Below are 25,385 nucleotides of genomic sequence, written 5' to 3'. Positions count from 1 at the left end.
GCCATCGCTGCATTGGAGTTAATGGGTCCGAATCCCCAGCTGGTGTATAAACCAGCATCGCTCCATTGTAGTCAATGGGGCCAGATCCCCGGCTGGTGGGATGCTGCATCAGAGTCAGTGGCAATTTATATCAGCTGGCCCCCGTTTGGCCTCAAACCTTAACCCAGATCCAAGCCAACCCTATCCAGCACGAAGCTTGAGTGGCAGAACCATCATCTCTCATCAGTGAAGCAAGAACCCTCCCCAACCAGATCCCCCCCATGCTGAGTGAGTGCAGCTGCAAACCCCACAGGAGAGGAATATGCTGGGGGGGGGAGGAGGAGAACAACCATCCCTGCCGAGGGGAGCAAGATGTGGGGACCTCGGTCCCTGCCCTTGCCTCTGTGGGTGGATGGACTAGATGGGCACTCGCAGGGCTTGTCTGTGATCACTCTGCGTATTGCCAGCCAGTGGGAGGGGAGGTTACAGAGTCTGATACCATAGCTGGTTTAAAGGCAGGCTGGAGAGTTTTGTGGCCGTTGTCATGTGAACGGAGATGATGGGGTTTATCAGATCTCATGTTGGGGCACACACTGATTGCCAGTATGGGCTCAGGAAGGAATCTCCCACCACAATGCACCTGGTCAATTCCACAGTGCTGCAGATGCGTGAAGGAGGAAGGAGGCATGGGGGGTGAGAAGGTTCCGCTTTCTATGAAGCTGTGGTTCTCCAGTTCTTTCAGTCTCCGGAGACCCAGCTCCCCACTTCCAATCCCCCTCATCAGCCACCACCAGGATCTGAAAAGAACTGCCAGGAAGGGCTGTCACCACTGATGGTCCAAAGGAGAGGCTGCTCTGATGCCTCGTGTAGTGGCCTCTGCCACAGTAGATAGACCAATGTTCTGCTCCAGTGTGGCAAAGCCCCGTCTTCTCAGAAGCTGAACTCAGAACCAATCCAGCTGTGAACTCCCCTAGGATTGGTGAATTAAAGATGGGAAAGGCCAGCTGGGTCACAGCTTCTCATCCTCCCCTCAACTAGTGTAGGATTCTTCTCCTGGATGGTCTGGTGCTTTGCTTAGCAGCCTGAGATGTTCCCGGATCTGCCCAAGAGGGAAGAGCTCTCTGCAGCGCAAGGCTCAGGTGGGAGGGGACTCCCTCATTTCACTCAGCCCATTTGCCACAGATTTCTCATATGGGGCAGTCCATGTGAACTGACACCTTTGGTTTATGCCCAGAGGTGAACAGTTATCCCTCTCCAGCTATCAGCTCCCCTCCCGGGGTCTATGGCTTCCATCAGACTTCTCCTCTGTAGGGTTGTACCTCTGGAATGAGTCAGTTGCCCATGGAATGGAAGAGACATTTCTAGTGTAACACTGTGCCTCAACACGCTCCGCATTTAACAGCAACACTCTGCCCGTCTCCCTCTCGAACATCCCAACGTTTACAGACGTTAAGTAACTTGGTATTACAATGTTCCTGCTGTGTAGAGAACTGTTATCCGCATTTGCAGCTGCAGAAACTGAGGCAGAGAGAGGTGTTGAGATTTGCCTGAGGTCACACAGTCGGTGGCAAAACCAGAAATAGAACCCAAGAGTCCTACCACCCAGACCCCTGCTAACTCACTAGACCCCACTCAGAGCCAGGAACAGCACCCAGGAGTCCTGATTCCCAGTCCCGTGCTCTGACCAGAAGACCAGCCCTTCCTTCCCACAAAGAACCCATTTTGGATGAACCAGAAGAGCCAGAAGCCAGAAGATGGCCAGAAGAGCTCATGAAGCAGACAAACCTCTAGGTTCTTTTTTTCTGCCCATCCACCATAGGCAGGTCTGCTTTCTAGGTACTATTGTTCTCCCTGTAACCACACAACCCTGCGTTCTCTCCTGGAGAGCTTTCACCTGGGGCTCTTTCTGAAGAAGAGCCGCTGAGCACTGTTTTAAGCACTTGTCTCCATTTGGTGAGAGCTCTGCATTTTTTGATGGGGTAAAATACCAAAGACTTCAGTTGCACAAAGAAGGGGGGCATTCGAAGCCCTCCCCCCATCTAAGAAAAAACAACCTACTGCTTGGCCGTTTTTCCCACTTGCAAGGACACCTGTGAGATTCAGAAGAAGCCCTGATCAAAAAGCTTCTGCCAAAGACAGGCAACAGGTGGCAAAGAGATCAGGCTCTCAGCAATGTGCTGAGACATGGTGACCTTTACAAGGGAGTGTGTGTATGTGAGACCATCACAGCCACCAAGAGCCCCTCCCACACACACTTAGCTTTTGCTTTGCTTTTGCTTTCATCTCTGTAACTTCCACTAAGTGGTTCAGCCCTGACTTCACAGCAGCTCTAATGCCCACAGCTATCAACAGTACATGTCCAAAATTATTGTAGCAGCAATTAGAAAGCTCATTTGAGATCAGGGCCCCAGTGCTGCACAGAGACAGAATGAGAGACAGTCCATGCCCCAAAGAGCTCAGAGTCTGAAAAGACAAAGGAAGGGAGCATTGTTATCCATCTTTTACAAGTGGGGAACTGGGGCCAAGAGACATGCAGGGACTTGTCCAAGCTCACACAGAGAGTCAGTGGCAAAGCTGAGAATGGAATCTAGATCGGAGTCCCAGCCCAAGGCCTTAACCACAAGGCCATCCTGTGTCCTTCCTCTCTAGTTATTTTCACAGTACAGATATTAACTGTGTTATAGCAAGCTCAGCCCCAGAGTGGGGGCTCCCTGCTAAAGGGTACACTCCAGCTGTTTGTTAGGGCAAGATTTGAATTTCGGCTTTGGTCTGGATTCAGCATGAGTAACACGTGTGCAGCAAGCTGCTCCACAGATGCAGATCACAAAAGCAACCTTTGCTACATCACCCATCTCCAGGGCCACTGCTGAAATCCACAAGCTCACCTCCACTGCTTCTTGCAAGACGGAGAGTTTGACTATAGAGAACAGTGACCAAAGTGGAACCAGCAGAGGCACCATCACCGATTTAAAAAAATAAAAATAAATAAAAAACAACTGATTTTTCAAAACATACATTGGATTATTTAAAATTTAAAGTGCATATTTTTCCTTTTTAAAAATGATCCTATTTAAAATTAAATTTGAAGTTATGGCAATATATGTTAAGGCCTAAACGGACTGTAATCTATTAAAATAGTTTAAATTAAAACAAAACATTTAATATTAAACAATACAAGTTTGCTGCTAAAGTTTTAAAGAAAGTCAAACCACTGAACTGGTGGAAGACACTGGGCTCAGCACCTGCAACCAGAGTTTGTTGAAGTGCTAAGTGAGTTTATGACAGCAGTAGCTTCTTCTACAGGTGCAAAGAGAATATTTTCTTGATTTCAGTTTATTCAAATAGTTCAGTTCAATGACTAGTTCACTGAAAGTTAAGAAATCAATTGGGAGTTGAAAAAGGAGGAAAACTTGTTTACCTTTTCCAATCTATGAATAAAAACTAGATGTTAGAGGATGAGATCTGCTAGTTCTAAAATCTCGATGAGACAAGATGGGTTAGGTAATATCTTTTATTGGACCAACTACTGTTGGTGAGAAACAAGCTTTACATACGCTGTATATTAAAATCTTGAAGGACATGTTTACCAGAAGCAGTTACTCATTGTCAGATAATACTTTCTTTGTTCAATAAATAAATTAGTTTTAAATGAAAAATGTGTTTTGATTAATTTATTTTTCTTACGTATCCTGAACATTTAAGGTAGTTTTATTTAACTAATATTTAAAAAAAATATTTTTTTTTGGCACATTTTAAATTAGACTCCAGTTTCCATCCAAATAGAGCTTGACAAACTTCACAAATAAAAAAATCATGTAGTAAATAAATGCATCATTTACCATTTTATAACATTATAAAAAAGTAAACATTAAGACTCTGAATAATCTGAATGTTAAGCTCTATAACTGTGTAAATAAAAGTGTATAAATATAGTGTACCCTGCTGGTTAGAAAAATTAAGTTCCAAGTTTAGGGTAAAGCTTATAGTTTGGTGGAAATCAACATGTTTTAATGTTTAACAACCCATGAGAATCAACGCCTCTTTAGAACAATAACTAAAAAGTGCAAACACAAAATAAGATTAAAATCAATTATTTAAATCACTGATTTAAATCTATCCACCATAAGCCCTGTCCAAAGACCAAATATGGTCTTGTGGTTAAAGTGCTGAATTAGAACTCAGGAGATGTTGGTTCAAGTCCTAGCTCTACCAAATGCTTCTTGGGCACAGCTCTGTGCCTCAGTTTCCCCAGGTATAAAATGGGGCTATTAATCTTTCCTTTGCGTCATTAGAGTGTAAGCTCCAGGGCAGGGATTGTCTGTGCAGTGCCTGGCACTACATGGCCCCAATCTTAGTTGGGGTCTCTGGGTGCTACCCTAATACAAATATTACATTCTCTTGTTGCAGCTAAATGGCAGCTCCCTGAACATCTGGGATGCAGGATCCCAAGATGGCATCGTGTGGCTAAATCGTACCTAGCTAGATGTGCAGCTGCACTAGCATGGGCAGGCCTCGCTGCTATTTGCCCAAGGGTAAGCTGCACATCAGGGCTTACAGCTGCTTTGCCCATCTAGTCCAGGGGTTCCGGTAAGCAGGGCCAATCCCCAGGCCTGCATTTTTAGTGCCACCGGGCTCCCTGTGTCATGCTCCCACCCCAGCAGTGCCACCCTAGCCTGCTTCCTCACCTGTTGGTCCTGCAGCTGCCGGATGGTGCTCTGGGCCTTCTGCAGGTTCTCCGTGGCTGAGCTGCACTGCTGCTTCACCACCGCCAGCTCTCGCTTGATGATGTAATTCTCTTCGGCCTCCTGTGCGCGGGTGACTTGGCCCTGGGGGAGTTGGAGGGGGGAAGAGGAGAAGGAAAGAGGATGTCAAAGGAAACACCTTCAACATGCTCCATGTGCATCTGCATGGTAAACCTCTCTCTGGGCCACATGCAGTGGCTGGGATCACAGCCCAGTGGGATCAGATTTACCGGTCAGAAGCGAATTCCCCAAGGGGCCGCCTGTGCCTTAGACAGCTCTGTCGGCAGCTGCCCAACCTTCCGCTGCCAATGCTCCAGTGCCAGTTACCCCTTCTGAGTATAAAGGTACTACTTGCGACAGGGTCTTGCAGCTAAAGTATACAGAGCTGGGAGTCAGGACTCCTGGGTTGCATTTCTAGCTCTGGGAGAAGAGTGTGATCGAGTGAGATCAGAGGGATGGGACTCAGGACTCCTGGATTAGAGTCTCAGATCTTGATGGGGAGTGCGGTCTAGTGGTGAGAGTGGGGGAACCTCTGGGGTTCCACAACTGTGACCTTGGGACAAATGCTTGCCTGCTTTACAAGGAGGCATACAACATATTAACGCTCATCCCTTTCAGACCAGTTTTCATGCACAGGCCACACTGCTTTAGAGTAGTGAGTAAATGGGGGAAACAGATGGGGAAACTGAGGCACATAAAGGTGGGGGAAGTGACTTGCCTAAGCTCACATTAGTCAGTGGAAAGCCCAGGATTAGAATGTACAGGGGGCCTGACGCCTAGCACCCTGTCCTGTCCATTGGGCCACAATGTCTCATTTATTCACTGATGTGCTTGGACAAAACACCCCCTCCAAAAAAATCAGTTACTAATCAGACTGGCCTACAAACATCCTGCTAGCAAGAGGATGAGTGCCACCAGGGAGCCAGGACTCCTGGGTTCTATTCCCAGCACTGGGAGACAACGTCTCTATTGGTTAGAGCAGGGAACTAGATCACCTGACTTGTATTTATTGTACTCAAGGGGCAGCATAGTGGAGTGCTTAGAGCAGAGGGGAGGGATTTGGAATCAGGGGCTGCTGGCTCTCCCACTGACCCTCTCTCACCAGATTGGAGGATCCTCTATCCCAGAAATCCTAAGAATGAGCATCAGGCTCTGGTGACTTCCTGATGGGTGAGAAATTGAAAGGCCCTAGGATACTGTATTGGGCAGAGGGACTGGTGCAAAACTTGCACAAAAGGTCATTTACCCTGTGCATGGGTGCACATGTGCATACATGTGCACAGTGCCTCACCCAGTGCAGATCATAAAGCCTGTGTATGCATGTGCATGGGGCCATTTACTCTGTATGGTAATTTTTGGGTGTGTGCAGCACCTAGCACCCTGCCAATGGGGGTCATTTACTCTGCATGTGGGTGGGTGCAGTGCCTGGCAAAATAAGGCACCGATGTGATTGGGCTCCAGGTGCTATGACCATCTAAATGTTAAATTATCATCATAATGGTGCTGAGAGCTGGCAGTGCCCGCCACCCGGTGGATGAGCTCTGTTTCCTCCCTTGAAGCCTCTGTTCTCAGCTCCATAGGGTTGATTTAGCCCGGTCTCTCAGAGGGCAATCGGGTTCTCTCATGTTCACCAGGGTACAGACACAGGGTCCCATCTACTTGGTGAAGAGAACCACCACATTTTTCACCAACAGTGGGCTCAGTGACAGTTTCTAGACAAAATCTGCTCTCATCGCCCTTACGTGGCTACTAGCTACCTCTCTCCACCCCAGAGGTGGCTGCTCTTGCAGAGGAGCTGTCTGCAGCTGGCATGAGAAATGTTTTGCAATGTAAATATGAAGTATTAGTACTAACGAGATAACAGCTACATTAGACCTTATCACACCAGCTCTACAAACAATGCCAGCCTTCATGTCTCCTCCCACTCCCATCTCTGTATTCAGCAGTCCCTCCAGCCTGGTCCACCTACCCATTGCCCCTTCTCCTGGTTCAAACCTCTCCTCACAGCTCTGTGACATGGGTGTGTGGGACATGCAGGAAGGGGTGAAACCTCTTCTCTGGGCACAATGGAGGAAGCTGGCCTTGAAAGCCTGCCAGGGTAAAGAGCTGGGAGCTGTGGTTTGCTAGGAGGTGGCACTGATAGCTGGGCCTCCCAGGTGAGGGAAGTTATAGTGGTGTCCTCCAACCAAGGAGACTCCTGAGCAAGCCCTGGATGAGGCAGAGGACTTGGCATTGAGGAATGCACTGGGGCTGAGGGCTGTAATTCAAGAGGCATTCTGGTTAGGTTTCTTTTGTTTCATTGAGACCCACTGCTCAGGAAAACTGCCCTGGGACTTTTATCTTCCTCTGGCCAAGAGCCACACTTTTCATGATTTGACTTAAAGAGTCCATGACACTCCCTCCCCCCGAGGGTGGCCCAGTGGTGTCGCGACAGACTCCCCACTGCTGTGCTACACCCGAAGAGGGAGAGTTCTCAGCTAAGAAGAGCTAAGGGGGCTGACTCTGCTGAACACTGTGCTGGCAGCATGAAGTGAACACAATCAGTGGTGTAAAGGGGTGCTGGAGTAAATGAGAATGTGGCCCTAGCTGAGGCAGTCTACACAACCAAAATTGAGTGGGATCACTACAGCAAGCCCCTTTCTCCCCCCCTGCCCCCAAACTTGGGAGTTCTCCGTAAATACCCACAAAGCCACTGTCCTCTTTCAAACGCTCCTTTGCCACAATTCTACAAAACTCTGGATGCTTGGGAGACTGCTGGTGTGTTGAGTGCACTGCCGATCAGGCTGTCCAGTACTGTCTCACTGTTTTCTTGTACTGCTTTCGTTGGCTGATATTCATCTGCTGCCTCTTGTCTTAGATCTGAAGTCCCCAAACTCTGGGCTGTGCCCCTTAGGGGAGCAAGGAGGAATGTTCGTGAGGGCAAGGTGGACCAGGCCAGCCCTCACAGGGGGCAGGGAGGGAGTACCACCCAGCCCTGCCCCCAGCCCCGGCTCCCAGCCCCATGACTGCCCCCATCCCTGCCATTGCTCCACCCCCAACTGGGGGCCCAGCTGCGGCTCCACTCCCAGCTCCGCTCCTGGCCACAACTCTGGCCCTAGCCCCACTCCCAGCTGTTGCCCCAGCCTTAGCCCCCTTACCCCGTCTGCTTCCTCCTCCCCCCAGAGCTGCAGTCCTGCTCCTGGCCCTGGAGGGGCAGGAGGGTATGGACAGGGGGAAGGAGGGGCCTGACTCTCAGAAGTTTGGGGACTACTGTCTTAGATGGGGAGCTCTTTGGGGCAGGGACCATCATTCTGTTGGGTGTTTGTACAGCAACTAGCAAAATGAGGGTCTGAGCCATGACTGGGGCTCCAAGGTGTTATAATAACACAAATAATAAATCAAAGTAGCTGCTCAAGTGCAACCAGTAATGATATGCAGAACTGGTACTAACACAGGTGTTAATTACCAGATTAAGGTACACTGCATCTCAGAGGGGTGCAGTGATTTAATTACAGCAGTTTAGTTACACAAGGGTGAATTTCCTTAACACAGGCAGGGCTAGTTATTCCTGCCTTGTCCTTCCCCTGACTTTGCTTTCTCTCTTCAATTTGCATCTTCTACAGCACTAAGCAAATTGTTGGTGCTTAAAGAATAGCATGATGAACTCACAGCCATCAACCCCTGCTCCCAGAAGAGGAATGCACACCAGTGTGAACGCCTTCCTCAGTGTCCTCAACATTGCACCAGTTTAACTAAAGCCACTTTAGTTAAATCAGTACAAACCCGTTATGTAGCCACTCATAAAACTTCATTCAAACCCAATTTGTCAATGTAGCTTAAAATAGGAAGAAACAGACTTACGCTAAGTTGATACAAACCAGGTTTACATACATTTAAGTGCCTGCACAGGAGTTTGCATTGGTGTAACTTCACCCCTTCAGTTAAACTAGTGTGGAGACTAAGCTGTAGTAATTTAGCTTCGGCGACATACTTATGTACATAAGTGGTTGTGCTAATCCCACCGCTACTTTTAATGCTAGCGTGTTCTAGAGGCTCTCACTCCTGGCTCCTGTAGAAGCAGCAAAGCTGGGAGCTGCAATACAATCAGGAAGTTGGCCTCAGAAGCTTCATGCTGTTAGCCAGTGGCTTCCATTGCCCCATCTTTGTGGGCTTTGCACTGAAGACCCTGGCCCAGCTTTTAGATGGCAATGCAGACTTCCACAGTGACTGCAGGTGAGGTGGGCGTTTCCAACCCTGAATTTGTTTTGACTGAAGTGAGGCACAGCTGGGGTCCTTCCCATCTTCTAGTTCTAGGAGTCAGGGGCGATGGGTATCAAAGTTAGAGTCTTCCCCCACCCTCATCACACAGCACTGTGGGTCTCCTCTTCATCACACTGCCCCAGTGACCTCTTAACTAGAGTTGACTAGGACATATAGTAAAACAAGGCTCATTGCTCCTTCATGTCGGAGGCAGGGGAGAAGAAGGGCCATGCAAGGGCTGCTTATACTACATACACAAGAATTGACCCACCTTGCATAAGAACTGGGTCAGACCAAAGGTCCATCTAGCCTAGTATCCTGTCTTCCGACACTGGCCAATGCCAGGTCCCCCACAGGGAATGAACAGAACAGGTAAATCATCAAATGATCCATCCCGTTGCCCATTCCCAGCTCCTGGCAAACAGATGAGGGATACCATCCTTGCCCATCCTGGCTAATAGCCATTGATGGACCTATCCTCCATGAATTTATCTAGTTCTTTTTTGAACCCTGTGATAGTCTCGGCCTTCACACCATCCTCCTGCATGGAGTTCCACAGGCTGCCTGGGTGTTGTGTAAAGAAATACTTCCTTTTGCTTGTTTTAAACCCGTTGCTTATTAATTTCATTTGGTAACCCCTAGTTGTTGTTATTTATGCTTCATAACACAAGACTTCCTTATTTACTTTCTCTACACCAGTTTTGAATTTATAGACCTCTCCCTCTTAAAGTCCCAGTCTTAAGCTGTTCCATACCCCTCATCATTTTTGTTGCTCTTTTCCAATTCCAATATATCTTGTTTTGAGATGGGGTGACCACATCTGCACACAGGATTCAAGATCTGGGCATACCAAGGATTTATACAGAGGCAATTGGAGGCGGAACCACCTGCCCCTGCAGGGCACTTTGGAGCTTACTGTGCTAGTGGTATAGTTACAGTGGTAAGTCCTGCAGGAACCACAGTTATAGTAGGGACCCACTTTGCTCAGGTTTGCTACACTAGATCACGGGATGCGCTCCCCACACCCAACCTTGTGCCCCAGTGGTTAAAGGGACCCTCCTGTGCTTTACAGCAGCTGGGCATTTCTGGAATCCTCCAGCCAGGTATAGCAGACAGGGCTGCCCACCCACACCTCACCCTGGCTCCTGCCTGATGTGGAGGGGCCAGCTCTGTGGCTGTCAGAATTACCTTCTCTGCCCTAGTCGGTGCTTGGCCGAAGACTGGCAACACGCATACCTGACAGCGTGGTGTCATTTAAGCAGCAAGAATGGTCTTGCAGCTGAAGCACAAGCCTCGGAAGGTCTGGATGCCAATTCCCACCCCAGCCCCATGCTCACTGTGGAACCCTGGGCAAGTCACTTCACCGAGTTTCCCAGCTGCAAAACAAGAATAATCCTTTCCACACACACTTTGCCTGCCTTGGCTAGTCAGTCAAAGCCAGGGGTGGGTGGGCGGGCAATAATTTTTGCAGGGGGGGCCGCTCCACAAATGTCTGCCTAAAGATCAAGGGCCAGATCCTCAGCTAGTGTAAACCAAAAGTGCTCTAGTGAAGTCAACAACACTATGTCAATTTACACCCACTGGGGATCCGGCCCTTTTATTTTAATAGCGCTTTGCTGATTTATAGCAACTGAGGCTCTGGCCTGAAAATCTTTTTCGAGTACTTGTTTAAGAAGTCCCCTCTCCCACCAAAGACCGCTGAAACTTTGTGATAAAGGAAGGATGCACTTGCAGCCCTTTGAATCTGGCATAGGAGTGCTGCTATGACCTTGTATAAAGACAGGTGAAGCAAATGCAAATCATACACAGAGTGGGTGCAGCTGTTTTGTTTCTGGACTGAAATGTAAAACCAAGAAAGGAGAGATGAAAGTAAAGGTTTTACAGTACCTGGATCAGTCTGTCTGCCAAGGCAGCGCTCTCCTAGGGGAGATCCAGACAGGGAAGGAAAGATGGAGCAGGAAAGAAAAAAAAAAAAAAAAAAGACATGACAATAACAAAGTCATTGCACAAGCGCTCCAACCACAGCTAGAAGCACAGAGGACAGCAAGACTTAGCAGCAGGAGGAGGAGAACCCAGCAGAGCCCAGTGAGATAGTGCACCCAAGGCGAGAAGTCTTCCAGAGCAGCTAGGACACGGGAGTCCAAACTTTTTCACCTAACTACCTTTTGTTGCAAACAGTGGCAGCCTGCCAGGAGCCACCCCAAACCTGTACTGGAATTTGTCCAACAAGTGTCTCCCTTGATAGAAGGCTAGCTGCTCATTGCATTCACCAGCAATAAACCTGCCATTGATTAGCTGGGTCTGAACCCTTCAGTTCCAGGGGGATAGAGAGCTGCTATGGACAGCCTTTAGGGCCAAGATCTGCAGGCAGCATGTGAAGATGTTCTCAGTGATGTCCTACAAAATTGTAGTAATTAGCAATGGAAAGTCCATGAGAGCCGGAGTCCTTGACAGAGGACATACCACCTGAAAAGATTATATTAAATACTTGATCTTGGCAAGTGCTGTCAGGGAGAGGACCTAGCATCGTGAGCCTGCTTTTACCGAGGTGCTGAATGCCCACATTTACCTACTGAGGTGGATGGGAGCTGCAGGTGCTCAACATCTCTGAAGATCAGGACTTTCGTGCCAGAATGCAGGACAGCAGTGCGGATTGGCTATTTTGTGTCTTTTTTTTTAAAAAAAAAAACAAGAACTAAGTAGTGTGAGGTATTTTACAGTGTGAGGCTGAGTGACAGAATTAGAGGCTGAGGTACACAACTCAATAGTAGGGCAATCAAATCCATTTCAGGCCAGGATAAATAGGTTTTAAAAGCCACACTACAGTATGGTCAATGCCACATGGGAAAAGAAACCAGGCACTCTGGTCAGTTCCAGAGATACGCTTTTACAAGTGACCTCGGCGTATCTGCAGGCTCTATACATTTTATTCTGCAGTTGAAGATTTAAAAAACCAAAACAACCAAACAACAATCTAAGCATCGGTTCAGTGACCTGGCAAGTAAGATTTAAAGTGCTTTAGCATCTCATCCAAATTGCAAGACGTTTGAACACATAAGCATCACTTTAATAGTCACCCTGAGAGTACATCTAGTTCCTGCCCTTTGACCTGGCTCCAAAGACATCCTTTAGGAGCCATCACTATTGTTGACAGTGCATTAGACTGACATGCCAGGCAGTGGTGTGAGCTTATGATGCAGCCTACATGGCCTGGGCTAATGGTTGCCTTTCCTGGGCACGTTTATAGTGAGCTGGGACAGGCGGCTGTGCAAGGCCTCGTTTTTGGAAGCCAAGCTAGTCTGGAAGTGGAGAAGGTGGATTCGCACACGGCCCGGCATGCCTCTCACCTTCTCCAGGGTCTCGATCCGCTGCTTCAGGAGGCGGTTCTCAGTCCGGAGCCTCTACAGAGGAAGAAGTGAGACATCAACAGGAGCTTCCTGTACACAAGCCTGGCCTTAAATAGGTTGGGTCTGCCCTCTACTGGGAAATAATTGAAATCACAGCAAGTGATGGACCAGAGACCTAAAGAGAACTTCTGGGGTGCAGAAAACCCTTTGCCAGTGCTTTGGGGTAGGCACCAAATTCAGCCATAAGAATGAAGTAGGAGTAATCTCTTACATTTATATAGTGCCTTTCATATCCTATGAACCCAGACAGTATATATAGGGATCACCATGCTCATCTCTGAAGAGCAACTGTCTCTGGGGTGGAACATGGCAGCTGTTTAATAGCATGCAGCACCACCGTATAGGAAACGAAGGGGGCATCCGACTGAAGCTGCTGGGGGAATTTCAGTACCCAAGTGCAGTTAGCTACACAAATGTGAAAGGCCAGATGGAAGCGGGAAGCATCTGTGTTATGCTTATAAAAAGCACATGGGATCTTTTTCAGGGGAAAAAGGTCTGTAAAGCTGTAATCTCTGTCCCTACAGGTCTAGTTTTGGATAACGGTGCTGGAGCACCAATCAGAAGCATTAGAGGCAGTGATCTGATGAGCTCTCGGAGTTAAACTCAGGTGGCTCCCATAACCTTTCCCTCGGTGTGCTGCTGTGCTTCAGACAACACTAGAGCAAGGAGGGCATGGAGCAAAGGAAGGACTTACTTTGATCTCAATCTGTTCCTCCATCTCTTTGTTTTTGATTGCAGCATATTCCTTCTCCAGCCTGAGACAGACATGCAAGCCAGGTTGGATCAAATCTGCTTCAGACACCCCCACCCACTCCCCTACCCTCAGCAGAGTGCTCAGGGTCAGTGGGTACACCTGCAATAGACAGGAGCTAACAATTTAGGCTGACCCCAGCTCCCCTGCAGTGCCTTGTGCTGAGGCCCATGCAGCAACAGGCCACACATATTGACGCTTCTGGGTACGATGGGGCAAATTAGTGAACCTGGATTGGGGGTTTTACATATATGCTGGTTTTTACAAACACACTGCCCCACCCAAGTATTATATTTTTAAGTCCCCTAGCTGAATGGCTGAGGTCTTACACACTCGTAATCAACTTAAAGACCTACCACTGACACTAGTCCTTTAACTGAACTATAAGGAAAATTGGAATATCTCAATTTTGCCTGATCTTTATCTTTCCATCTTTTGCACCCTCCTTCACACCAAATGTCAGGATGACTGTCCCCACTTAAGAGATTCAAAATGCAGGCTTCTAAATTCTATATTTATATATAATTCTATATTCCAGGAGAGGAAGGCAGGAGGTCATAGCATCTCCTGCTTGCACAGCAGGAGATGGAAGTTTGGGGCAGGAGCTATACCCACTTCCTTGGATACACAAAATCATCCCCCCCTCAACTCCTAGCAAAGCCAGAGTCCCTGCCAAGGCCAAGCAGCTCTGCTGCCATCAGCCTGCCTGGTCTCTATATTGTAGAAAAGCTTTCATGGCCTCCCACAAACCCATCAGACCTGCTGTCAGAGAAGGCAGTAATTCCCTTATTAGGGAGTCCTTCCGCACAGCACTCACTCATCTCTTCTCTATTTTCACTGCTGCTTGCTGTGTGGCTCTAATGAATAACTAGAGGATCCCGCGATGCACGCTCCCTTTCCATTCCCTATCCTCCTGCTTACGTCTAACACAGGATCCTTGGAACAGCACAGCCCAGGGAGGGGTTTTTCTGCCAGTCGCCTGTCTAGGATCTTTCACAGGGTGAGGGAGCGAACTTACCTCTTCATTTTCTTGGGGTTGTATTTGACCTGATATGCCTTCAGGATCAACTTGTCCGGGCAACTGTCGAACTGATGAGGAATCACCTTCTGGAAATACTGTGAGAAGGGAGCAGAGGGCAGGATGCATTTCTCTGAGCCCCTTTTGAGCACTCTAATAAATTCTACCCACTCTTCCCAAATCTCCTCCCATCCTCTTCATTCAGTACTTGCTTCCCCTCTCAAGCCAGAACAGGCAGTGCAGCAACTTGCCTTCCCTGTGCTACCTGGGCTCTACTGGTTCCTGACCCTCTTGAACAATCACTAGAAGTCTCTTAGTGTTTCAAGTGCACCTGTGGAATGTGGGACTCTTCCTGAGCAGCACTTGGGAATGTTCAGTATCTGGAAAGTCTCCAAAGTTCCAGCTTCAGCAGCCAGGGAAAAGTGTGGGGAGCAAAGCTACATGAGAAGAAGCTGGATGGCTGGAGTCAGTAAGGGGAGCCGGGGAGGAAGAGAAACAGGAGGGTATTTCTAGGAATTCTGGAGGGGATTACACCCTTACCCCAATTAATGGCCCAGGATCATGGACAGGCTCCTGCTGACAGGGCAGCATGGACACTGCACCACTCTTGGCATTTTTATAGTTCTTATCTTCAAGCCTTATCTTAACACCAGAGGGGTGAGTTAGGAGAACGGAGGGACAGGCAGGTGACATGACTTGTAGGATCTGAGCTCCTGCACAAGGCAGGCACAAGAAGCTTATCTAATACTGTCAGCTCCAAACACACAGAGGATGTTCATGTGTTTGGTCTCAGGACATCTCAAATCCAACAGGACAACTGAAAGTTACGCCTCATAGTGCCCCGTGCCCAGGCTGCAGGGGGACTGAAAGGAAAAATCACTCTGCAACCTCAGCAGGCCTGAAAGTGCTTCTTCACCTTCTGTCTGGTGCACGACACGGACAGCACAGCGAGTTAGAGCTGTAACTGCTGTTGGGCCAGGCTCACAAAGCCCAATTGTATTTAACACAGTAATGCATTCTCTTGTGATGTAATTGTTCTATTCACCCTTCCCACCAATTGCTTGACTCATCAGTGGGTCCCACACAGCCAAGATGTTGGTACTGCATCATCTGCAGTCTAAGCAGAACAAGAGCTACAGATTACAGGGTTGTAAGATTAACCCTGTGTATGGCACTGCTGGGATAAACCGTACACATTGCAGGCAACTATTTCGCTGTCTGGAGAGTGAGAATATCTAGTGATTCTTTCACATCTCACCTTTGAAACTGTGCCTAAGGAAAAAGGAAACTGCCTGTAGAAGTTGCTTAAACTCACTTTTCACAAAGATCTGGATTCAGGTTTTGAGCTAGACTGGGACTAGAGGGCGGCAGGACGTAAGAGAGGCTGCTCAGACTCCTGGCCCATTGAGTTTCAGAAGCATGACAGGATGAGCCTCTTCATGGCTGGAAGCACAGCACCGTTACACCAAAAGAGCTCCAGGCAACTCTGCGCTGATGCCTGGGCCAGTCACTAGGAAATGGGCTGACCTTGGGCGTTATACGGGGCATCTTCTATTTATACACTGGACATGTGTCAGGGCGTGTGCGGGAGTCAGGGCCCTGCACCCCTCTTCCTGGGTTTCAACGTCACTCTCAGCCAGCCAGCAAAACAGAAGGTTTATTGGACAATAGGAATACAGTCTAAAACAGAGCTTGTAGGTACAACCAGGACCCCTCAGTCAAGTCCTTCTGGGGGGCAGGGAGCTTAGACCCCAGCCTTGGGGTTCCCCTGCTTTCCAGCACAAAACTGAAACCAAAAACCCCTCCCGTAGGCTCTCTCCTCTAGCCTTTGTCCAGTTTCCCAGGAAAAGGTGTCATTTGGCCCCACCCCCTTCCTGGCTCAGGTTACAGGCCCATCCCCTGCTATCCCACCCCCAATGCAGACAGTCCCAGTAGAATTAGATGACATTCCCTGTCAATCCACCCCTCTCCCTACTGCGTCACAGCATGGCCAGCCAATCAGAGCTCAACAGGATTATGGGTAGGACCCTACCAAATTCACGGCCATGAAAAAAGCGACAGACCCGTGAAATCTGGTCTTGTGTGCTTTTAACTTCTACTATACAGATTTCACTGAGGAGGCCAGCATTTCTCAAACGGGGGGGTCCTGACCCAAAAGGGAGTTGTAGGGGCACTGCAAGGTAATTTTTTTTAGGGGGCGGGGCGTGTCACAGTATTGCCACCCTTACTTCCGCACAGCCTTCAGAGCTGGGCAGCTGGAGAGTGGCAGCGGTTGGCCAAGTGCCCAGCTCTGAAGGAAGCCCCCCCGCCAGCAGCAGCATGGAAGTGAGGGTGGCAATACCATACCATGTCACCCTTATTTCTGCGCTGCTGCCTTCAGAGCTGGGTGGCAGGAGAGTGGCGGCTGCTGACTGAGGGCCCACCTCATGCTATCCTTACTACAGCGCGGCTGCTGGCGGCGGTGCGGCCTTCAGAGCTGGGGTCCTGGCCAGCAGCCGCCACTCTCCAGCTGCCCAGCTCTGAAGGCAGCACCATCAGCAGCAGCAGCGCAGAAGTAAGGGTAGCAGTATCACAACGCCCCCCCTACAATAACCTTGTGACACCCCCTCCACACAACTCCTTTTTGCGTCAAGACCCCTACAATTAGAACACCATGACATTTCAGATTTAAATCACTGAAATTATCAAATTTACAATTTCTAAAATCTTATGATTGTGAAATTGACAAAAATGGACCATGAATTTGGTAGAGCCCTAATTATGGGCTTCTTTCTACCACAACTGCATGGCTGAAGTATAAACCCCTCCCGAGAGGGCAGTTCGAGTGCAATGCAGAGCTGCTCTGACCTGCGACATCCCCTCCATATCCAGCTGCATCAGCTCTGCCTGGTTGAACTGCAGGAGGGCCATCCCCACACGAAAGATGATCTCCAGCCCCTATGGCAAAGCACAGAGAGGTTTCAGCCCCAGACACAAGGCTCATGTGGCATTTGAGAGTGCAATAAAAAGTTAGGTGCCTAAGCTCAGAGATGTAGAGAGGAGGACGACAGGGAAAGGCACTCAAGGCCTGATTCTCATTTACAACCAGGCCCGGACATCACTATGGCAATAAAAAGAACCTTAAAGTAAATGTAATTTATGCCCACACTAAGCTCCCTTTAACCTGCCAGAGCAATGACGACACAGGAACTTCACTGCCAGAGCCACATAGCAGAACTGAGAAATAGGCCCTGAATTTCTAGTGGGTCACGCAAAAGCCTCACTGGGGGAAAACTGTCAGTTTCCTCAGGATCGGCTACAAGTTAAAGCTTACATCTCATATTTGCACATACTGTGTGGGGAACCCGAACTCTGACCAGCTCAATGGTTCCTAAAGGCAACTTGCCAGGCTTAGGGAGGGCAAACTAACTTGCGGAAAATGGGCATATGCAAATACCTCATCCTGAGTGTGCGTCTGGTCAGCCATGCCCCTCGGATCAAGAAGGCTGACTACGACTTAGAGTAGCAGCCATGTTAGTCTGTATTCGCAAAAAGAACAGGAGGACTTGTGGCACCTTAGACACTAACAAATTTATTTGAGCATAAGCTTTCGTGAGCTACAGCTCACTTCATCACTTGATGAAGAGTGATCAGGTAAGGTGAGCTATTACCAGCAGGAGAGCGGGGGGTGACAATTTTGTAGTGATAATCAAGGTGGGCCATTTCCAGCAGTTGACAAGAACGTCTGAGGAACAGTGGGGGGTGGGTGGGGAGAATAAACCAGGGGAAATAGTTTTACTTTGCGTAATGACCCATCCACTTCCAGTCTCTATTCAAGCCTAAGTTAATTGTATCCAGTTTGCAAATTAATTCCAATTCAGCAGTCTCTCGTTGGAGTACGTTTTTGAAGTTTTTTTGTTGAAGAATTGCCACTTTTAGGTCTGTAATCGAGTGACCAAAGAGATTGAAGTGTTCTCCGACTGGTTTTTGAATGTTATAATTCTTGACGTCTGATTTGTGTCCATTTATTGTTTTACGTAGAGACTGTCCAGTTTGACCAATGTACATGGCAGAGGGGCATTGCTGGCACATGATGGCATATATCACATTGGTAGATGTGCAGGTGAACGAGCCTCTGATAGTGTGGCTGATGTGATTAGGCCCTATGATGGTGTCCCCTGAATAGATATGTGGACACAGTTGGCAAAGGGCTTTGTTGCAAGGATAGGTTCCTGGGTTAGTGGTTCTGTTGTGTGGTGTGTGGTTGCTGGTGAATATTTGCTTCAGGTTGGGGGGCTGTCTGTAAGCAAGGACGGGCCGTCTCCCAAGATCTGAGAGAGTGATGGGTCGTCCTTCAAAAGAAACTACAACATTTGCTCAAGAAACTCCCTGAAAAAGCACAAGAACAAATCCGCACAGACACACCCCTGGAACCCCGACCTTTGGGGTATTCTATCTGCTACCCAAGATCCATAAAACTGGAAATCCTGGACGCCCCATCATCTCAGGCATTGGCACCCTGACAGCAGGATTGTCTGGCTATGTAGACTCCCTCCTCAGGCCCTACGCTACCAGCACTCCCAGCTATCTTCGAGATACCACTGATTTCCTGAGGAAACTACAATCCATTGGTGATCTTCCTGAAAACACCATCCTGGCCACTCTGGATGTAGAAGCCCTCTGCACCAACATTCCACACAAAGATGGACTACAAGCCATCAGGAACACTGTCCCTGATAATGTCACGGCAAACTTGATGGCTGAACTTTGTGACTTTGTCCTCACCCATAACTATTTCACATTTGGGGAAAATATATACCTTCAAATCAGCAGCATTGCTATGCGTACCTGCATGGCCCCACAGTATGCCAACATTTTTATGGCTGACTTAGAACAACGCTTCCTCAGCTCTCATCCCCTAATGCCCCTACTCTACTTGCGCTACATTGATGACATCTTCATCATCTGGACCCATGGAAAAGAAGCCCTTGAGGAATTCCACCATGATTTCAACAATTTCCATCCCATCATCAACCTCAGCCTGGACCAGTCCACACAAGAGATCCACTTCCTGGACACTATGGTGCTAATAAGCGATGGTCACATAAACACCACCCTATACTGGAAACCTACTGATCATTATCCTTACCTACATGCCTCCAGTTTTCATCCAGACCACACCACACGATCCATTTTCTACAGCCAAGCTCTACGATACAACCGCATTTGCTCCAACCCCTCAGACAGAGGCAAACGCCTACATCTCTATCAAGCATTCTATCAAGCATCTCTATCAAGATCTCTATCAAGCATTCTTACAACTACAATACCCACCTGCTGAAGTGAAGAAAGACTGACAGAGCCAGAAGAGTACCCAGAAGTCACCTACTACAGGACAGGCCTAACAAAGAAAATAAACAGAACGCCACTAGCCATCACCTTCAGCCCCCAACTAAAACCTCTCCAATGCATCATTAAGGATCTACAGCCTATCCTGAAGGACGACCCACCACCCTCACAGATCTTGGGAGACAGGCCAGTCCTTGCTTACAGACAGCCCCCCAACCTGAAGCAAATACTCACCAGCAACCACACACCACACAACAGAACCACTAACCCAGGAACCTATCCTTGCAACAAAGCCCTTTGCCAACTGTGTCCACATATCTATTCAGGGGACACCATCATAGGGCCTAATCACATCAGCCACACTATCAGAGGCTCGTTCACCTGCACATCTACCAATGTGATATATGCCATCATGTGCCAGCAATGCCCCTCTGCCATGTACATTGGTCAAACTGGACAGTCTCTACATAAAACAATAAATGGACACAAATCAGACGTCAAGAATTATAACATTCAAAAACCAGTCGGAGAACACTTCAATCTCTTTGGTCACTCGATTACAGACCTAAAAGTGGCAATTCTTCAACAAAAAAACTTCAAAAACGTACTCCAACGAGAGACTGCTGAATTGGAATTAATTTGCAAACTGGATACAATTAATTTAGGCTTGAATAGAGACTGGAAGTGGATGGGTCATTACGCAAAGTAAAACTATTTCCCCTGGTTTATTCTCCCCACCCACCCCCCACTGTTCCTCAGACGTTCTTGTCAACTGCTGGAAATGGCCCACCTTGATTATCACTACAAAAGGTTGCCCCCCACCCCCCACTGGTAATAGCTCACCTTAAGTGATCACTCATTACAGTGCGTATGGTGACACCCATTGTTTCATGTTCTCTGTGTATATAAATCTCCCCACGTTATTTTCCACTGAATGCATCCGATGAAGTGAGCTGTAGCTCACGAAAGCTTATGCTCAAATAAATCTGATAGTCTCTAAGGTGCCACAAGTACTCCTTTTCTTTTTGACTAGGACTTGTCTCCCCAGAACTCCATGTGTTGCAGTTTAGCCACCGCTAACATAGAAATGACTCCAATTTACAGACACAACAGCTAATGGCCCAAGGATACTTCTGTTAACATGGCCAGACGCAGTGGGGAGGGGTGAAGTGCAGTACAGATGAGTCTCAACTTATGCTGGGGTTATGTTCCACAGTCAGCACGTAAAGTGAAAATCGCGTACAGTCAAAATTACTTTGAGTGTAATGGCAGGCGGAATCGCCCGCACTACAGGTATAGTATTTAAATTGTTATTTTTCTCTTTTGTTTTTTTTGTTTTTGCCTACCGCGCAAAGCTGAATTTGCGCATGTTAAATGCGCGTAAGATGAGACTCACCTTATAACCTGTATAGGGCTCCTGCCACTAAGCTGCTCCCCTTGCTAGTCCATCAGGGCTAATCATTGCTGATTTTCAGCGTAATCTCATCTAGTCACCCAGGAATGAAAGATTCAATGGGAGTTTGGGGTGCTCAGTGTCATTGGAAAAAAGGAAAACCAGGACACAGGTTTTGAAAACACTTGAAGCACTGTGTAGCCAGGAAACTCCTTTCTTATTTTACAAGCCAGCCCAAGCAAGACCTAATGAGGTCCTTCTATTCAAGCAGAAAATTCAGCTGTGTTTTTTAAAAATGATTTATCTTGTTCTCAATTAATCCATCCCAGACGCTGGCATCATTGCCTTTGAACACTGCACTGAGAAAAGCAGCTGCTCCCACTGAGTATCAGAAATCCCTCTGAGCCCATGATCATGCCCCCAGTCATCCTGGTATGAAGCACTTTACCTCATACATGAAGATGTCAAACACTCGGGTGGCCACAGGCAGAGGGAAGGTTGTGAGGAAGAGTGTGAGAAACCAGGATGAGGAGTACATGGAGGTGAGGAAACTCTGGGAGCGGAAGTGGATGTTCAGCTCAGGCAGCTGCTCCTGAATATGAGAAAGACACAGCAGCAGTAGTAAAATGCCTGCTAATTACAGCCAACTGGGTTCCGCCATCCCCTCTGGGATGCTCTTGGCCAGAGGAGGCTCTGAACAATCAGAGCTAAGGACTTTATTGCCGGAACCAATTCCATTAGCCGCTCTGGTCTTCTCTGACATTCCCAGGGGAATCTGGAAAGGAGCCAGACTTCTCCAGCTTGGATTCACAGACCATTATGTGCACAAAGAAACCACTGGCCAGTTCCTCATAGTTAGCCTGCTACTACTCTGGATCACATGGCCTCATTGTCTAAGCTACTATCACCCTGGTCTCCTCACTGTATTTACCTGCAGCATGTACTCAAACTGGTAGATGCAGAGGCCTAGCTCGGCCATGCTGGGTTTGAATAGCTCTCGTAATCGATATTCCTGCATCAGTCGCACAAATACACAGAAAGCCTCTTCTTCAGGCATCTATGGGTTCAAAACGAGACAAATCCCACATTAGTCTCTCAACAGAACCCGGCACAGAACTGACCCAGAACGATGCTCTAACGTAGATCATACAAACACTTGTTACAAGAGGTGGAGCAGCTTTACATAGAACAACGCTTTACATTTGGGTTTGATTCCTGACACTTCTGGGCAGCGATCACATGGAAGCAGCAGGAAAATAGAGTGGCCAGCGACTGCTCAGATAAAACACATTCCCAGCGGAGAATGTAATCCCACTCGCAAACTGAATAGTACCTTGCCATGCTGGGCCCTCTTCTCCCCAGTAGGTCTGTATTGATTTTACATGTCATTTGTACAGAGCATACCATAAATTTATGCTGGACTTTACGAACAGATTAGTCTGATCTAGAGAGGTTCTAAAAAGGTAAAGGGGAGGCCCAATGACTTTTCTCCCCCCACTTCCTTTCATTCCTGGTTTTAGGGATCACTGGTGTGAGATAAGGGTCAAAACAGGCGATGAGGAAACAAAGGAATATTCAAAACATTTTCCAAGTGGTTTGCTGATTATGAGAGGAAACATCTAAATTCCTGGCCAGATGCAAGTGTGTCGATTCACCTGCGAAGTGTTTGAGAGGCATTTCCAGCACCGGTTCATGACAAAACAAGTACTGTATTAGCTTTTCACCTTTAAAAGTCCCTCCTTAAAACGCTCCACGGTGTTTCACAGGGCGAGGTAGTGGATTTGGGCTTTTAAAAGGCTTTGCTTTGTTACACAAATGCAGGAAGAATGCCATATTTTATGCTCAATGTCAATGGAAAATTCCTGTTCCCTAAAAAAGGCACTCCAGTACCCAAGCGAGGACACGTTCCAGAAATGGCAGAAAACCAGAAACAAGTCAGCACAGCTCAAGCTGGCTGCATTCACAGTCCAGAAGGTCACTAACTCTGGTCCCCGGATTTGCATTTGTACTGACAGTGCAGTAAGCGTCAGGGGTCCTTTGAGTGAGCCATTAAACCAAGTCCCTTCTGCCAAGTCTCAGGGGGAAGTTAAAGATCCTGTAGCATTTCCACAGCAATTAACTGAACTGGGAAGAGCTTTGGGCTAGCAACTTTGGTGGGACCGATGCTGCATATTCTCCTGTTATATGATCTCCACTCATACCAACCTGCATTAGCAGCAATCCCACGATGAATGCGCTGCCCTGACAATATCCAACCTCACGGTCCACTAGGGAATAGGCCTGGAAGAGAGAGTGCTTGAGTGTGATGCAGACAGGGATACCATCTCTAGAGTCCTGCAGGGGAGCTACAGAGCTCCGACGGAACATACTGAGACACAAGTGATAATTACTTAGAAGAGAACAAAAGGGCAAGGAGTAAGGCAACAAAACCAAGGGTCATTGGGGTTGGAGATCAGAGGAAGGAACTTGGAAAAGGATACTTCGTTTTAGGACCAGGAAGTAGCTTAAGTATTTCTATGCAACCCACCCTGCCCCCCCACCCACATGCAGAGAAACATATCTTAGATGATATTATGCCTACAATGTGCTCTCCTGTGCCCCAGGATTGCAGCCAGCAAATGTAGTGCTTTAAATACCACAAAGCTACATTACTGTCTACAGCAGGGTCTGATAAGAAACAGAACTTAAATCAACATCCAGTTACTGTCAGAAAAGCAACTAGGTAGAAAGCATCCGACGTAGTGGGTATTTACCCACGAAGGCTTATGCTCCAGTACGTCTGTTAGTCTATAAGGTGCCACAGGACTCTTTGCCGCTTTTAGGTAGAAAGAGTGCACTTGCCAAACACACATGGGACACGTAACAGAGTCTAATATGCCCTCACCGCAGCCATATTTATTCCAATGAGATTCCAGCCACAGAACCATAGCACAAATAGGTCTCGCTCATCTCTCTCTGCAAGTGCATAAAAATTGATTTCTTGGAATGTAATGAAGTTATCACTACAAATTTAAATTAAATCCACAGAAAACTTCAATGGGAGGGTGGGGACAATCTGTGCCTTTCCCACAACATTTATTCAGAGATGAGAAAAACTAAATAGAAAAGAACATACAAACTGAAGGCCATAATCAGAGATTAGATCCCACTAACGTTTAAAGGATTCCGTTCTCTCCTTAAGCCAGGACCCTAACAGCCACTGATGAGAATGAGGAGTTATGTCCCAATAAGGGAAGAAACCTGCCTGCATAGCAAAGCAGCTCAAAGTCCAACTCTCAACCTGAAAGCTGAAGAGAATCGCTGTGAAATGCACATGGAGACAAAGCTTTATATTACTAGCATATCTAAGATGCCCCCTGGTGATGGTCAGTATGTTTGTGACTAAGGTGTCATTTGTGATACCAAAAAGAAAAGGAGTACTTGTAGCACCTTAGAGACTAACCAATTTATTTGAGCATAAGCTTTCGTGAGCTACAAATAAATTGGTTAGACTCTAAGGTGCCACAAGTACTCCTTTTCTTTTTGCGAATACAGACTAACATGGCTGTTACTCTGAAATTTGTGATACCACTAATGCAAGGCAGCCACTGGGAGGTAGGGCTGAAAGAAATGGCTACTAAAAAACAGAAAGAAGAGGGTACATTATAAATGTGAGATGCTGTATTTATTGTCCCTCAAGGGCTCCCAGATCACAACTGCTCAATTCCCAGCACTAAGTTTATTAAGATTTCTGTAACCACCAGTGCTTGCAAACTCTCACTGGGAGGTCATATTCAAGTGGGTTCTCCCTGCCTCCACCCTCGGCCCCAGTAACAGAGATTTTACAGTTGGAATTTACCAAACAATACTGTTGACGCATAATCCAGCTTGTTCTCCAATAGCTGGATTGGCTACTTCAGGACTCTGATGTTTCCACAGAAGTCTCAGATTGGTGTCGAGGCCACATGAAATGAGTTTGTGGGCTCAACTGGTTTGTCGTAGACTACCGAGCACCCAGAAACCATCATTGCAATCGGCCTTCTGATTGGGAGCCTCGGAGCCAACCACTGAATGAGCTATGGAGACTGGAGAACCCTGAAGTCCTTCGAGAGCCTTTCTAGAACAAGGCAGCATATTGGCAGGGGAAGTTTGTATGGTGGCTGCCCATGGGGCGTACCTGTTCTTGGTGAGACAATATCTAGCTCTTACACAGCACTTTTCATCATAGATCTCAAAGTGCTTTAGGAGACTTCAAACTCCAACACCTTTACATTCCAGAGGAATGGATGTGCTTTCATCCATTGTTTAATAATTGAGACACTTTGCTGATGTATCACCAAAAGCATAATTTCACCAGAGAAAACTGAAGAGCTTTAAACCACTGTATACAGCTCTCCATTGTATTTATGCAACAAGAGATAAGAATTGACACCCAGGCTGTGGCAAAGGTCCTGACATTGCAATGGGACCTTAAAGGGAAATTGTCTCTCATTTCTCAGGTGCTTTATTAGCCCCCCTCTTTCTAAGCCCATTTTCCTTATTTGACAGG

General features: G+C 47.5%; 1 protein-coding gene across 6 annotated transcripts in view; it reads right to left on the bottom strand.

Annotated features, from left to right (window-relative positions):
* EVI5L (ecotropic viral integration site 5 like) overlaps window positions 1-25,385 on the bottom strand; it is an 81,027-nt gene that overhangs the window by 30,069 nt on the left and 25,573 nt on the right. For 5 of the 6 annotated variants that reach the window (XM_077839004.1, XM_077839007.1, XM_077839008.1 and 2 more), the window contains exons 5-12: window positions 23,063-23,137; window positions 21,789-21,914; window positions 21,306-21,449; window positions 16,984-17,073; window positions 14,137-14,234; window positions 13,062-13,122; window positions 12,308-12,361; window positions 4,665-4,805 (exon numbers count right to left, since the gene is read on the bottom strand). In XM_077839004.1, the coding sequence (XP_077695130.1) occupies window positions 4,665-4,805; window positions 12,308-12,361; window positions 13,062-13,122; window positions 14,137-14,234; window positions 16,984-17,073; window positions 21,306-21,449; window positions 21,789-21,914; window positions 23,063-23,137 (789 nt within the window). Of the gene's footprint in view, window positions 1-4,664; window positions 4,806-10,847; window positions 10,881-12,307; window positions 12,362-13,061; window positions 13,123-14,136; window positions 14,235-16,983; window positions 17,074-21,305; window positions 21,450-21,788; window positions 21,915-23,062; window positions 23,138-25,385 lie in introns of all 6 variants that reach the window. The other variant, XM_077839010.1, reaches the window with a different exon arrangement.

The sequence above is a fragment of the Eretmochelys imbricata genome, chromosome 20, assembly GCF_965152235.1.
Source record: "Eretmochelys imbricata isolate rEreImb1 chromosome 20, rEreImb1.hap1, whole genome shotgun sequence".
Lineage (NCBI taxonomy): Eukaryota > Metazoa > Chordata > Testudines > Cheloniidae > Eretmochelys > Eretmochelys imbricata.
This window is presented reverse-complemented; position numbering and strand designations above follow the sequence as displayed.